The sequence below is a fragment of the Archocentrus centrarchus genome, chromosome 20, assembly GCF_007364275.1.
Source record: "Archocentrus centrarchus isolate MPI-CPG fArcCen1 chromosome 20, fArcCen1, whole genome shotgun sequence".
Classification (NCBI taxonomy): domain Eukaryota; kingdom Metazoa; phylum Chordata; class Actinopteri; order Cichliformes; family Cichlidae; genus Archocentrus; species Archocentrus centrarchus.
Window position 1 is genome coordinate 2,515,395 of NC_044365.1, and position 16,394 is coordinate 2,531,788.

General features: G+C 43.2%; 1 protein-coding gene across 6 annotated transcripts in view; it reads right to left on the minus strand.

The window, feature by feature from the left end:
• The window catches only part of LOC115799961 (NACHT, LRR and PYD domains-containing protein 12-like), an 80,856-nt gene that overhangs the window by 39,019 nt on the left and 25,443 nt on the right, over window positions 1-16,394 (minus strand). For all 6 annotated transcript variants that reach the window (XR_004021627.1, XM_030757256.1, XM_030757255.1 and 3 more), the window contains exons 4-5: window positions 3,979-5,899; window positions 2,444-2,617 (exon numbers count right to left, since the gene is read on the minus strand). Coding sequence is in view for 5 of the 6 variants with exons in the window: in XM_030757256.1 (XP_030613116.1) it covers window positions 2,444-2,617; window positions 3,979-5,899 (2,095 nt within the window). In the remaining variant the exon portion in view is untranslated. The remainder of the gene's footprint in view (window positions 1-2,443; window positions 2,618-3,978; window positions 5,900-16,394) is intronic.

Genomic DNA, 16,394 nt, shown 5'->3' on the forward strand with positions numbered 1-16,394 from the left:
CCTCATCACCGCCGCTGGGAGCGTGGTCGGCCCCCTGCTCGCCTTCGTCCTCCTCGTCGCCACCGCTGGAAGCGCGGTCGGCCTCCTGCTCGTCCTCGTCTTCGTCGCCGCCGCCGCTGGGAGTGCAGTCGGCCTCCAGAACTGTGTTTTCTTTGTTTTGGCCTTTTTTCCGGCCTTGTGCTGCCGCCTTTTGTTTGTTTTCTGGTTTGTTTTTAGGACTTTGTTGCCTTTTTGGGTTTTTTGTTTTTTTGTTTTTTTGTTTCGGGCCCTCCTTCCTGGCCCCCTCCGCCCGCCCTGGCCGATGTGTCAGGTTTTGTTTGGACTCTGCTGCTCCTTGGGGTTTTGTTTTGTTTTTGTCTCGGGCCCTCCATCCGGGGCCCCCGCCGCCCGCCCTGGTCTGGGGTTTTGTTTTCGGGTTTTGGCCGTCTGGAGCCGGCCCTTGGGGGGGGGTACTGTCATGATCCTGGGCCGGTGGCCCAGCGTTTTGAGTTCTTTTGTGTAGCTTTCGTTTGTTGTACTTCTCAGGTTGTTTTCTTGGTGTTTCTTTTCGTTTCTCTGTTTGTTGTTTGAATGTGCGGTTTGGTTTCCTTGTGTTTTCATTTTGTAATATTGCCTTTGTTAAGTTTTCTGTGTTTAGGTTAGTATCTGTTATGTTAAGTCAGTTCCTGTTTTATTTTGACAGTCTCGTGTTCCTTGTGCTTTGTGTTTAGTTTTGCTTCCCCTTTGTCATTAGTCTCATTCATTTCACCTGTTGTTCCCAGTTGTTTCCCCTCACCACTCGTTTCCTTTGTGTATTTAAGTCTCAGTGTTTAGTTCAGTGTTCAGGTCCTCGTCAGTTTTTGCCTGTGTGTTTTGTCTTCGAGTTTTCGAGCTTCTAGTTCCTGCTTTCAAGTTTCGAGTTTACTGTTTTGTGATTATTGAAGTTTTAAAATAAACTTCCCTCTAAACCTGCTCTCGTCGTGTCCTGCACTGGGGTCCTCCCTGCCTTGCCAGCACGCAGCCGTGACAAATGATGAGCAATGGCGATTGATTAGTATCAGTATTTATTGGTATTTGCATACTTCCCAAAATCTGGCAGCCACGGCACCTTAATCTGATAAAATAGCAAACAGTCAAGGATGAGAAGTGTTGGATCAGCAGCAAGTGTCCATTTTAGGCTACATCATAGCATTTTAGGTATTTAGGTTAAAGGTGTGTTGAAAGGCTGCACAGTAGTTTGAATTTGTAGCCTCTATGCAGGTTAAACATGTTTTAACCAGCATTTGCAATGCAAAAGAATTAAAAAAAACAAAAAAAGCTAAATAAGTAAAAGCTTTGCAATTTAAGCATTACCAAACAAAGTATAAAAAAAGTTTAAAAGTATTATTAGTAAAAGGTATGCCCACATTGAATAAGAGTAAGACAGTGTCAAATGCTTTTAAGACAGAGTTGTGAGCCGGTCTAAGCCAAAAATGCCAGGGCCGATTTTTTTTGCCCCAGTCCAACCCTGATCACAACACTCAAAACACTCCAGCAGTCGCACCCATAGGCCATCGGCTGTGCAACAGTGACACAAATATATGAACTGTGTTCAATATTTAGGCACTTTGTTCATTTCTGTGCTTCAGCTCTTGTTCAGTTTCAGCGCTGCAGCCAACATGTTTCAAAAGGAGCAGCTTTTACTTTGAAGGCCAGCTGTCTCTGTTTCCTGTTTGTTCCTCTGCTTTAACACACACCTCACCACAGCAGCTGTGTGGGTGTCTCTGTAGCAGCCATATCAGCTTCTGATCCATGAACATCATCACAGCTCCTAACTTCACCTTTAGTCACTTCGCTCCCCTCGGTTCTCTCAACCATGGCTTCGATTCCCATTGGCCCCACAGCTTCGGTCCCCTCGGTTCCCGTTGTAGTCCCTTCAGTCCCGTCGGCCTCAGCACCTGTAGTTTCGCTCCCTAGAGTCCCCTCGGCCTCCGCCTCGGTCCTCTCAGGTCCCTCGGTCTCGGACATTCATGTCTTTCTCTGAACGTCTCTCTCTCTGTTTCCACAGAAGCTCAAAGTCTCTGCAGCCTGTTTGGATCTGCTTTCATCACATCTTCAACAGCCTCATTCACATCCCTCACACACTCTACAGCCTCATCAGGACTGACTTCATCTTCACTGACTGATGGAGCACAACATGAACCTGTGGAGGCTGAAAAACTGTCCTGTCAAACATCTCCCCGTCACCGCTCCACTTCTGTCAGCCTTTAAATGAACTGCTCAAGTCTGTCACTTCTATTTGGAGCCAAAAGGAAAAAGTGTCGTTCAGTCGTTTGGAAAGACACAACATTTCTGAAAGCACTCAAACTTCTTCACATTTGTCTTCAGACACATCCTGAACATTTAGGAACCAAAGAAAGTTTCAAACATCAGTCAATGATCTGAAATATAGAAAAACAACAACAGCTGCAGTCAGTGAACTGACCTCAGAGTCTCCAGTCGACAGTTTGGACTCTCCAGTCCAGCACACAGAAGCTTCACTGCTGAATCCTGCAGGTTGTTGTCACTCATGTCCAGCTGTGTCAGATGGGAGGGGTTGGACTTCAGAGCTGAGGCCACAACTTCACAGTGAGTCTCCGTGAGTCCACAGCTCCACAGTCTGTGATCAGAGAAAATATGAACTGTGTTATTGTAAAAGCAGAAATGTGCATTATAAACACAGACTGAATGTATATGAAGACAAAACAGAGTGAGGTCATAATGTGATGAACATCTGCTCTGCACATCTGTGCTTCAGCTCCTCTCAGCTTCCTGTGTTTGACACAATGATTGTCTGCAGCCTCTCTCAGACCTGCACACTTTTAATGAGAAGCTTTGTTTGGCTGCAGATCTGCAGATGAAGGAGGAAAATGGCCTCACATTTAGGCTCCATAATGTCCACAGTCTGTCAGTCACAGCTGATCCAGAGTCAGAGTCAACACCAACATTTGGACAGTTTCCTGCTTTGAATCTGACTCCAGAACAGTTTGAATGAGTTGAGCTCAGTGAAGAGTTCCAGCTGGGAAAGATGATCTCTCTTTGCTACCTGCTGCTGTCAGGTACACCTGTTCACGCCCACACGCAGGAGAAACCTGCGTCACGTGACCCAGAGGTGGCAGCGTGCTGTCAGTCATGCTGGGCTAATTGAACTTCTCTAAAGCTGAGCTTTCTCTGAGTATCGGGCATTCTCCGACCTCTACAGGAGGATCACGGCTCCCTCCGGCTGCACTTTCCCTCCAATAAAGACACGGAGCTGCAGGAGCACCGAGAGCTGCTGCTGGAAGGGAAACATGCAGCCAAATGTGAGAGCAGGAGAAGAAGCTGTGAGGATGTGCACACATCATTTTAACCTGGAAACATGTTTCACACACTTGTGTTTTCATTTTAGAGTCACAGAGAAATCTTTACTAATGTGCAGATTGATGTTTACACAAATATACTGAGAGCTGCAAACTGGGAATTCAAATGAGACTCTGATGGATTTTTTCCTGCTTCCAACCTGAACTCTGTGTTTCCGACCTCTCGGATCAGTGAACACAACTGCTCCCTCTGACTCACACACTCACACACTCACTGCTGTTGTGGTAAATGCTGCGGCATTGTAACAACAGAGAGTCGTCATTCTGAGTATTAAAATAATAAAATCTGAGCTCCAAGTTTGCAGCTCTCAGTATATTTGTGTGAATATCAGTCTGCACATTAGTGAAGATTTTTCTCTGAAATTAAAACAAGTGTGAAACATTTTTACAAGTTAAAAATCTTCCTAGAAGTTCTCACATTTTCTGCATATTTACCTTCATAATAATGCAGCTGTTAGTGTGTGTGTGTGTGTGTGTGTGTACTTCAAATTTAAATTTTTCAAACTTTAATATCTTTATTTCCACATTTATAAATCTAATGACACACACACACACACACACACACACACACACACACTAATCTACTCTGATTAATGATGTTAATGAGCACATCTGGACTCACCGAGCCTTTCTGCAGTTCCTCACAGCTGGAATCAGTCTCTGTTGTCCCTCCAATGATGTGTTATACTTCTCCAGGTCCAACTCATCCAGAACCTCCTCTGACATCTGCAGCATGTAGGCCAGAGCTGAGCAGTGGATCTCAGAGAGTCTTTTCCCTGATTTTTCCTCTGATTTCAGGAACTCTTGGATCTCCTGATGTACTGAGAGGTCGTTCATCTCCATCAGACAGTGGAAGATGTTGATGCTTCTGTCAGGAGAGATTTCATCACTGTTCATCTTCTTCAGGTTCTTGATGACTCTCTGGATGGTTTCTGGACTGTTCTCTGTCTGAACCAGCAGACCTCCTAAGAGTCTCTGGTTGGACTCCAGAGAGAGGCCATGAAGGAAGCGAACAAACAGGTCCAGGTGGCCATTTTTACTCTGGAGGGATTTCTGCATGACTCTCTTCAGAAACACACACTCTGATGAGCTGTCATCATCATCATCATCATCATCACCATCAACATCAGATGAAGAATAATAAATATAATCCTCAACGTCTTTCCCCAAGACATTCTTGGTCTTATGTTCCCAGTCTTTTCCCAGGAAGTCCTTCAGAGATGACTCTTTGTATTTTTCTCCCAGGAAGTCCTCCAGCACCTCCGTCCTCCTGCTGGTGAAACAGTGGAACATGTAGACTGCAGCCAGAAACTCCTGAATGCTCAGATGAACAAAGCTGTAGACTGTTTCTGAGAACATTTCACACTCATCTGCTTTAAAGATCTGTGTGAACACTCCTGAGTACACTGAGGCTGCTCTCATATCGATGCCACACTCTGTCAGGTCTGATTCATAGAAGATCAGGTTTCCTTTCTGCAACTGATCAAAAGCCAGTTTTCCCAGAGACTCAATCATCTTCCTGTTTTCTGGACTGCAGAGTGGATCTCTGGATCTTTCTTCATCACTCTTGATGGTCTTTGTTTTTAGGTGAAACAGCAGAAGGCGTATGTACAGCTCTGTGAGGCTCTTGGGCAGCTCTCCATCCTCTCTGTTTTTCATGATGAACTCCAGAACTGTAGCAGTGATCCAGCAGAAGACTGGGATGTGGCACATGATGTGGAGGCTTCGTGATGTCTTGATGTGGGAGATGATCCTGCTGGCCTGCTCCTCATCTCTGAATCTCTTCCTGAAGTACTCCTCCTTCTGAGGGTCAGTGAACCCTCTGACCTCTGTCACCATGTCGACACACTCAGGAGGGATCTGATTGGCTGCTGCAGGTCGTGTGGTTATCCAGAGGCGAGCAGAGGGAAGCAGTTTCCTCCTGATGAGGTTTGTCAGCAGCACATCCACTGAGGTGGACTTTCTAGGGTCTGTCAGGATTGTAGTTTTGTGGAAGTCCAGAGGAAGTCGACTCTCATCCAGACCATCAAAGATGAACACAACCTGGAAGTCTCCAAAGCTGCAGATTCCTGCTTCTTTGGTTTCAGGAAAGAAGTGATGAACAAGTTCCACCAAGCTGAACTTTTCCTCTTTCAGCACATTCAGCTCTCTGAAAGTCAATGGAAACATGAACTGGATGTCCTGGTTGGTTTCTCCTTCAGCCCAGTCCAGAGTGAACTTCTGTGTTAGGACAGTTTTCCCAATGCCAGCCACTCCCAGTGTCAGCACCGTTCTGATTGGTGCTTTTCTTCCAGGTGGGAGTGTAAAGATGTCTCCTGATCTGATTGTAGTTTCTGGTCTCTGTGGTTTCCTGGATGCTGTTTCAATCTGTCTGACCTCATGTTCATCATTGACCTCTGCAGCCCCTCCCTCTGTGATGTAGAGCTCTGTGTAGATCTCATTCAGGAGGGTGGGGTTTCCTGCTTTAGCGATGCCCTCAAACACACACTGGAACCTCCTCTTCAGGTTTGACTTGAGTTTGTGCTGAGGACTCTGAGACGTCTCTGAAACAACAACAATAAGATCATCAGTCTGTAGAGGAGCCATCTGCACAGCATCAGGAACTTATTCATCTGCATCTATACATCAATCTGACTTCAACCTGCTCACATCTTTAAGTTACAGTTATGAGCTAATGTGATTTATTGGAGCTAATAAACAAATCATTGTAATGCACTCGTCCCTGGAGAGTCATTCAAACACTCAGTGTAGGTTAGAAGTACATGAACCAATACAAAGTTCAGTAAGGAGTTAAAAACCTGGAGTCCAGGTAATAAAGCAGGCTGGGTGTGTGGGTTAGAGCTGTGAGGCAGTTTGTTCATGAGACATAGATGGCGCCGCTGCGCTCTCCATTTTGGGGCTTTTCATATGTTTTGTATTTTTTCATTAGTGAAATGTAGAGCTGCCAGAAGCTCTTAAATACAGACATCAGGATGTTAAAGCTGAGCTTCAGCCCTCACAGATCAGAGGACAGGTTAGGACCAGGACTGCTTGTTCTTTGAATTCCAAAGACCTGATCATTCACTCAGAACAGATACAGCTATCAAATCAGCCGGCTGCTCAGCTCGCTAACACGAAAGAAAGACTGGATAAGGCAGAGGAGGGAGGTCACTCACTTACATACAAAACAACTGGTGTACCAACAGAAGGTCACCCAGTCTGAGAAACCTGAATGTCAAATGAAGACCCTTTTACCTTCTCATCAGTTTCCTGCACATGCTCATTTAGCTTTGAGCCACCAACATAACAGGGAAGAGAACAGAAGTCTGTCACTATCTTTTTCCACCAGTTTGATCAGAAACATGCACATGAACCGCCCCCTGGAGGTCATTGTGTGGCTCTGGGAGTGTTTGTCCTGTTCTGCTTGTGTAACAGCCCATCTCCTCCACACTCCTGAGACAACAAGCTTTCTCATAAACAGCACTGTGAGTGTTTGCTCAGGTATTTAGGATTTAATTAAGTAAATCCTTTCTCTTGGGGTGCCAGCCTGGTCTCTCTCCTGACATCTAAGATTTTATCTTTGACAAATTAGTTACCTCACAAATCACACAAAGGATGCAAGTAAAGTTAAAAACCCGACACCCTCAACATGAAATGGAAACAACCCGGTTTCGGTTTCACTTCCAAAGTATCCTAAAGGTTTTCAAACACAGGCGGGCGGTTACCCAGATCCACCGAATCAACTAGCTGGACAGATTTACTGCACCAGAGTTATTTTGGTTATTTAGCTATTTTGGTTTGTCCACTCCTGGATGAATCACAGCTCATTTATTTCTCGCTGTGAGGTTAGAGTACCTGCAGACGTACTCCTGAGCCTGGAGGATAAACTTTGCCTGTTTGGCTGAGAATCGGATTCAGAGGACATTCCATCTGCTTCCTTACCGGCTTTTTCCCACAGTGACTCCCTGCCTCATAAGAAAGGGAGTAATGGGCTGAACACAAACTGAAGAGCCAAATCTGTGGAATCTAACTGGCTGGCACCAGGAGGGTCGTGGAGGGAAGCTCGATGGAAAAAACTCTGCAGGGCATGTTTAATGATGGGCTCACATGGATGTGCTATACTGGAGCAGGACTACCTGTCCATGAGGTCCATGATCCAGCTCACTCTCCCAGCACATCTCCACTGAGATCATAGAGGAGCTTTATCAGACTGCAAGACTCTGAAAACATCCCTCCTTTCTTTGTAGAAATGTCAGTAATGTGAGGACTCATATTTCTCCTTCAGCATCTTCATCGGGTGTTCCTCTGTGTTATTTGACAGAGTTTGTCACCTGTTTCTTTACCTGAGCAGCTCAGATGAGATGATTTGATGAAACCATCCTCCTGCTCTCAATGTTTTACCTTCATCGATGTTCAAAAACATCGTTCAGTCTATCGGTGGCTGTGTTCATATCATCAACACCTCACTGGTATCTGGTCACGTCACTGCTTCTCTGAAGGATGCTGTCATCCACCCACTTTTAAAAAAGCTGAATTGAGCCTTCTCTTCAAAGCAGCCACAGACCAATCTCAAAATTACTGTTTCTCACTGAGATTTTAGAAAAGGTTGTTGCTAAGCAGCTCACAGCTGTCTCAGACAAACACAGTCCGGCCTTCGTAGAGCTCGTTCCACTTGTTAGATCCCACAGGTTTTTACCTCTGTGACAGCTACTCCGTTTCATAGGGTCCTGATCACATCTGTCAGTGGGGTATTACCCTCTCCTGCAACTCAGTGATACTACTTAAGCTGTGGCGGGGCTGCTCGTCTGGCTCTAACTGCTAATAATCCTAACATCTGCCCCGCTTCCTCCGTATTCTGATGCTGCCGGTCAGGAAGGCTCACACAACCGACCCCAAAATACAGCCCAATTAGTTATAGCAGCCAGCCCCTTGATCAGTGCGCTTGTTACCGGCCAGATTTCTTTTATCGGCTCGGACAGTGAGGGACATAAGTATAGTTCAAGTGGACTTCATACGACTAGTGTGTCCAGATAGAACCTGATGTTAGAGCTTAACTTGCCTAGATTTTTACTGTTGCATGGACATAATCGTACCTTTATTGGGAAAAATAATTCTCAAGAGAACTATACTGACTTTTTGGAGTCAAATTTTATTATGCAGGTTTCAGCTCAAGCAGTTTGCATTTAGCTCAAAATCAAATCCTAATCAATTCTCAACACTCAACAATCAACTTAAAATCTTAACTTCAGAATCAGAATGAATCAATCTTTTAATCCTGATCAAAATGGTTACTTATGAGCTGGGTTGATGAAGAAGGGGCTTAAAATGTCCAATTCTGTCCATAAATCCTTTTTGAAAAGACTGAGTTCAAGTGAGTCACTCGGCCTAAGCGACCACACCCAAAGTCCAGTCCGTTACTGCCTCAGTGAAGCTGGGGAAAAAAGGAGAAGTCCCAAAAGGAAGAAGTTGGTTTTCTTCAGTTGACCGTCCTCTTTATAATCCTCTCTGTTATTCGGAAATCCTTCTTTAAATCCAACAGCTTAGGTACTTCCAATCTTCATCTGAACAGGCAGGGAGAATGCTCCCAGAGACGTTTTAAGTCAATTAGATGTCCCCAACTGGGTTGGCTTGGTCCAATCTGAAGACTCGTCCTGGTGCTGGGAAGGGCTCCCTCGATTCTCTCCCGATGCTTCTGTGCATCACCTTTTATTGTTCTAAATTTAAGACCCATCCTAGTTTCAAAACATCATCATGACATGTTATCACCCCATTGTCCTATTACCAATTATGGTATTAGGCTTTAACCATTACTTCATCTCCTCTCCTCCTTGGGTTTTTAGGTACTTTCCAGTTGAGACTATTTCTGACTTGTTTTTTCCCCTCTGTTCCTACTTATTCCTAGGCAACAGGTTTCAATTCCTCATTTTACCCTGCTCAGTGATTTCAAGATTTCACAACTTTATATCACACTCTGAATCATCTCTGTGTTACACACATTCTTATCAACTTAGAAATCATACAGATTATGTTACATTTTATAAATCAACTTTATTTTTTTATATAAATCATAATATGATTGTCCACATAGTACCAGGCACAGGCCATCGAGTAACCAAGATCTCAACTTCAATCCACTTTATTCGACACACTGAAACAGCTCTGACAGGGACATCTTCAGGAAACTGATGCAGGTCAGTGTCCTGAATGCTCAACAGCTGATGTCGGACTTGGTCAACAGTATCAAAAGTAGAGGTCATCACATGATGCCTGATAGGCTGAGATGCTGGGTGGATGAATCAGGGTCTGTTGGGGAATGGTTTGGGGATCAGGAATATCCGGCCTTCAGTCGGCCATTCTGGGTGCGTCTTATCCATCAGCAGCTGGTTCATTTGTGCTGCCAGGTGATCATGGAGTGCAGTTAGCTTCTTTAGTCAGTAGGTGGAAATCATATCAGGGCCTGGTGGTGCCCAACTCTTCATAAATGAGACTCTTTCCTGGATGTCTGACACTTTTTTGTATTTTATATATAATAAAAACAAAAATTCCCCATTTGGATGGTCTCTGTTTGTCCTTCAAGCTCAGGTCCTCTACCAGTCTGCATTGCCAAAGTATCATTGGGAAAGATACCTGATGTGTTGATCAGAGTGTGAATGTTAGACAGAAAGCTCTTAGATGTAGAACTGCTTGTATGAATGTGTGTGAATAAACATATAAAGCACTTTGAGAGCTCATGTAGATTAGAAAAGCCCTCTCTAAGAACCCGTCTGTTTACCAGGTCAGCTGCTCTGGCAGCTGTTCTTAGGGCTTGGTACCCAGTCTCAGAGTGTGTGATGATGAACCCCCCCTGACCTGACGTCCCGGCTCTGATAGCAGCTGTTTCCTGTGGATGTTGGAACACTGAGCTATGAGTAGTCTCGTTGTCAGTCTGGATGTTGGTGTCAGAGAATCCACAGGTCCCACATCCTCTTCATGGAGCCCCTTTCACTGGGATTACATGTGCAGCAGCATTCCAACACTTCCTGATTCTCCTCTTGTCTCCACTTATGCCGTATCCTTGTTCCAGCAGCCACTGATCATCAGTATGTCCTGGTTCCTCAGCACCTGATTCAAACCGTGTTGATCCGGGCGATGTCTGAGCCGGTATGGCTTCAGTCATGTCTGTCATGCTCATATTTTTATAGAAAAATAAAAACTACAGGAAAAACCATCAGTGACACAGACTCTGCTCCACACACTTTTCCATAGTTTGTCTCCTTCACTGATTTGTTACAGTTAGTACAGACCGCTGTCCCTCTGCAGCTGCAGAAGCAGCTTCATGTGTATGTTAGGGATTATTTTTTACTCAATGAATAAAGGACAAATGTTTAAAGGTAAACTCCAGTAAATTAATTAATAAACAGTCGATCAACCAAATAATAAACAATTAAATAATACATTAGAAAGAGAGCAACAGATCAGAAAGTGCTAGATTAACTTCTCTCTTTCAGTGCATCTTATCTTGAGGACCGGCCACAAGGACGCATAATTAAAATATCAGGAAGATGATGTGCTTATGACTGCACAGCTGAGGAATCATGATGCATGAAAACCAGCCTGGATGAGACTGAGTGACGGAGGTCAACTCGTAGCACCCAGAGATTGTTTATGTATAGACAAGAGGAGGCTGTCAGTATAAAGATGTTGTGGTTAGACAGGAACACGGGCTCAGAGAGAGAGAGAGCACACAGGCCTGCTGTCTCCTCCGAGTCCCTGCATATGCATGTGTGTATTTTTCCTGATTCTTTAATACATTCAATTCAATTCAATTCAATTTTATTTATATTGCGCCAAATCACAACAAACAGTTGCCTCAAGGCGCTTTGTATTGTGGGTAAAGACCCTACAATAATACAAAGAAAACCCAACAGTCAAAACGACCCCCTATGAGCAGCACTTGGTGACAGTGGGAAGGAAAAACTCCCTTTAACAGGAAGAAACCTCCAGCAGAACCAGGCTCAGGGAGGGGCAGTCATCTGCTGTGAGGGGGGAGAGAGAGATTAATAACAATTAATGATTCATTGTTGACAGGGAGTCAGGGAGACGGAGACTATGCTGTAGTCACGCGAGACTTTGTGAATCTCGGCAGTATCGTTAATGGCGGCGTGACTCTATCAGCAAACATTTGCGTGATTAGCCTTTTTTTTTTTTTCGCCAATTTATAACTAGACAGGCTTAAAACTAAAAAAATATAGGTAGTTTCTTAGCCTAACTTAAATTATTTTCAACAATCTGGAGGACGGTGAAGAGGACCTGGATAGTTTGCTGCGGTACATCGACGGGTGTTTTGAGCGAGTCGTCATGGGGAAAACAGACAAGACGCCGACTCCCTCCACCAGCAAAGCAACGCCGTCCACAAAAAGAAGCCGCCCAGAAGATTCCCCAGAGGCAACTTCGCCACCCACCACCAATATTGTGGACATTCTGGAGTCCATTAATAACAAATTGTCCAGCTTTGACGCCCGCTTGGCCCTGGTTGAAATCCTTCACAAGGAGTTTCAGGCCCTGCGGGAGTCAGTCGAGTTCAGCCAGCATCAGGTGGAAACACTGGCTGCTGAAAACGCTGTCCTCAGAGAGTCGGTGAATTCCCTCACCGAGGAAACGACCCGGCTCTCAGAAGAAAATAAGAAAATTAAAGAATCGATTATCGAGCTTCAGGCCCGCAGCATGAGAGAAAATCTTGTGTTTTCAGGTATCCCGGAGAAGGCAGAGGAGGACCCGGAGGCTACAGTGAAGGAATTTATCCAAACTCACCTGAAGCTCCCGGAGGACGCCGTGAAGACCATCGCCTTCCATAGAGTCCACCGCCTGGGAGGGAAGCGACCCGGAGCACGCAGACCCAGACCGATCGTGGCCAAATTCGAACACTTCAAAGAAAAAGAGCTGGTGAAGAGCCGCGGCCGGGAGCTGAGAGGGACGGACTTCAGCGTCAACGACCAGTTTCCAAAGGAGATTCTGGAGCGACGCAAGGCCCTATTCCCCATCCGGAAGAAGTTCATGCAGGGAGGCTCCCGGGCTGTCATCGCCGTGGACAAACTGTATGTAAACGGACAGCTTTACCGAGACAAAAACACCACGCCATGGCTCAGCTGATCGATCAGGTGATCTGTGTCCATATTAACGTTCTTTTCTGAGTTTTTTTTTCAACCATCTAAACAGTACCATTAAATAGTCTAAATCTGTCTAAGTAGTACCATTAACGCCGACGAGTCAGCATAGTACCGTGATCGTTTGTTTGTTTGTTTGTTCTGTTTTGTTTTCCCCTCATCTAATTTCATTCTTATGTCACTTAGGTCACTTTTTACACGTTTTTTTTCTTTCTGCACTCAGCAATATGTTTACGTCACTTACAATGCTACAGTTTACTACACTAACATACAGCGCAGATGCACACACACCAACATACAGCGCACATACACACGCACACATCAATATAAAGGGCACACGCCAACATACAGAACATATGTACACACACACACACATCCATAGTGAGCACACAACAGTCCATCAGTTAGTTTAAATATGAGCACACTCAGATTTGTCTCATGGAATGTGCACGGGGCTGGTTCGAGGGAAAAGAGACTAAAAATTTTTAATCGGTTAAAAGACTTAAAAGCAGATGTTGTTTTTCTACAGGAGACACGTGTCCAAAACATCTGTGCTCACTCTTTCCTCTCCACAGTTCCCTCACACGTACTCAGCCTGCTATAACTCCAAACAAAGAGGTGTAGCTATATTGATTAACAAGAAGATAAACTTTAACATTAGCAACAGTACAATAGACCCTGAAGGTAGATTTATAATACTTAATTTATCTATACAGAATACAGATTTATGTATTGCTAGTATATATGGACCAAATGTTGATGACCCCTCCTTCTTTCATGCTTTGTTCACTTCACTCTCAGATCACTCTGACACCACACTTGTAATAGGAGGAGACTTCAACCTGGTACTTAATGCAGATATTGACAGGCTCAGTACAGCAGTGAGTCAGAGGAACTGGCAGTCTGCAGACATTCTTAAACAGTACATGAAGGATTTTGGACTTTGCGATGCTTGGCGTTCACATCACCCTACTTTGAGAGATTATAGTTATTTCTCACCAGTACACAAATCTCATTCCCGCTTAGATTACTTTTTAGTTAGCAGCTCCATAATGATGGATATCACAGACACTCAGATTCACCCTATCACTATTAGCGATCATGCACCAGTGTCTATGTCTCTGACACAGAAAAGAGTCACACCACCAATCAGGAACTGGAGATTTAATACATCATTACTTAAAGAAGAAGATTTTATTAATTATTTCAAAAAGGAATGGTCAGCATACTTAGAATATAATGATATTCCAGGAATATCACCATGTGTTCTTTGGGAAGCAGGAAAGGCAGTAATGCGGGGCAAAATAATATCTTACTGCTCGCATAGGAAAAATAAAGAAAAAGCACTTGTGTTAGAATTAGAACAAAAAATTAAATCTTTAGAAACTGCTTATGCCGCTTCACCACAAGAACATACAATTATCAGCCTGAGGAAACTGAAACTGGAGCTAAATGAAATAATTGATAAAAGGACACAATTTATGTTGCAGAGGCTGCGTTTGGAAAACTTTGAGCATGGAAATAAATCTGGAAAATTCCTGGCCAAGCAATTAAAACTGAATAAAGAAAAAACAGCTATTTTTTCTATTAAAGACTCGACTGGTATTATTACTCATGACCCACAACAAATAAATAACTCTTTCAGAGACTTCTATGAAGCCTTATATTCACCACAGATTAACCCATCTGATACTGAAATTGAAGAATTTCTTAATAATATAAATCTACCAAAACTAAATGACAGCCAGGCTGCAGCTCTGGATTTACCTCTTTCATTGTCTGAACTTAGTGAAGCCCTACAGCATCTCCCAAATAATAAAGCCCCAGGCCCAGATGGTTTTCCAGCCGAGTTTTATAAAGAATTTTGGTCTGAGCTAGCTCCCATTTTTTTCAGAATGGTAACTCAGATTCAGAATGACCACATCTTATCTCCAACCTTAAACTCTGCTAACATTAGCCTGCTTCTTAAACCAGGCAAAGACCCCACACTCCCATCCAGCTACAGGCCAATCTCTCTCATTAATGTAGATCTTAAAATAATTTGCAAAGCCCTTGCCAAAAGATTAGAAAGTATTACTCCATTTATTGTACATCCAGATCAAACAGGCTTTATCAAGGGTCGGCACTCAGCCAATAATACACGTCGACTGATAAATATAATAGACTATTGTTCTATTAACAAATTAGAGACGACAATCGTGTCTTTAGATGCAGAGAAGGCATTTGATCGGGTAAATTGGAAATTCTTACTAGCAGTTCTGCAAAAATTTGGATTCGGTTCATCCTTTATAAACTGGATCAGAACACTACACAGCTCTCCGAATGCGCGTGTTAGGACAAATGATCTCATTTCACAAAGTTTCAGTCTGCAGAGGGGCACTAGGCAGGGCTGCCCACTCTCTCCCTCTCTTTTTGTAATTTTCATTGAGCCGCTAGCAGCAGCAATCCGTCAAAATGCAAATATTAAAGGGATTCAAACTGAAAATATGGACCATAAACTTAGCCTTTATGCTGATGATGTATTACTTTTCCTTGGGAATTCACAAGGCTCTCTTTTGAAGACTATCACACTGATAGATAAGTTCTCATCTATATCTGATTACTCTATCAATTGGAGTAAATCAACAGTTTTGCCTCTGAATTGTAATTTCCAGAGAACCTCTAGGACCCCACTAAAGTCAGGAAATATTAGATATTTAGGCATAAATTTTTCCGCCAGGCTCTCAGACTTGGTACGATTAAATCATATCCCCTTATTAAAAACAATAGAGGATGATCTCACACGTTGGAACAGTTTACCTATATCACTCATGGGGAGAGTTGCTGCCATTAAAATGATGGTTTTACCAAAAATTAATTATCTATTTTCATTGATCCCTAATAAACCTTCTATTCCTTGGTTCAAGTCACTAGATTCAAACATCTCAAAATTTTTATGGAAAAACAAACCGTCAAGAATAAGCTTAAAAACTTTACAAAAGCCAAAACACAGTGGAGGTCTAGAATTACCAAACTTTTATTACTATTTCTTAAGCAGTAGATTGCAGTATATTTCAAAGTGGATCAAATCCAATTCATTAGACAACCCATGGCTGGATCTAGAACAGGCGTTTTGTGGAAAAATAAAAATCTCAGATTTACCTTTCATTAGTTCCAGTATTAAACATCATAACTGCTATAAAGTCCTTAGTATAAATACCTCTCTGACAGCCTGGTTGGAATTTTTAAAAATAACTAAGTCTTCACTCATCCCCTGTAAACTAACACCCATTTGGAACAATCCAGATATTTGTCAGAAAAAGAAAATGCTGAATTTTCCGTTTTGGCGTGATAAGGGTATAAATAACTTAGAACATATTATCCAAGATGGAAATTTTATCACGTTCCAAGAACTTATATCAAAATATAGAATTGGCAACGGTAGATTTCTGGAATATCAACAAGTTAAGTCCGTCCTACAGGGAAGATTTAACCTTAATCAATTGAATCTAGAAATGCCTACTTGGGTAACAGAATTTCTTAACCTCTGTACCCCAAAATTGTTATCAAAATTATATAAATTATTAATAAAAACTGATGATTCAGTTTCCCTCCCAATTACAAAATGGGAGCGTGATCTTTCTGTCAACCTGGATCAAAATTTATGGACAGAAATATGTTTAAATATCTTCAAAATGACTAAAAGACCCCAAATACAACTTGTACAATATAAGATTCTCCTTAGAACATACTACACTGGACAAAGGATGTTCCAAATGGGCCTTACACACTCAAACATATGCACCCACTGTACAAGCAATTCAGAGGATAATCATCTACACGCTCTGTGGTCTTGTGTACCAGTTCAGAGATTTTGGCAGAGGATTTGTGAAGATCTATCCACATGGTTTAGCTGTCATATCCCAACTTCCCCCAG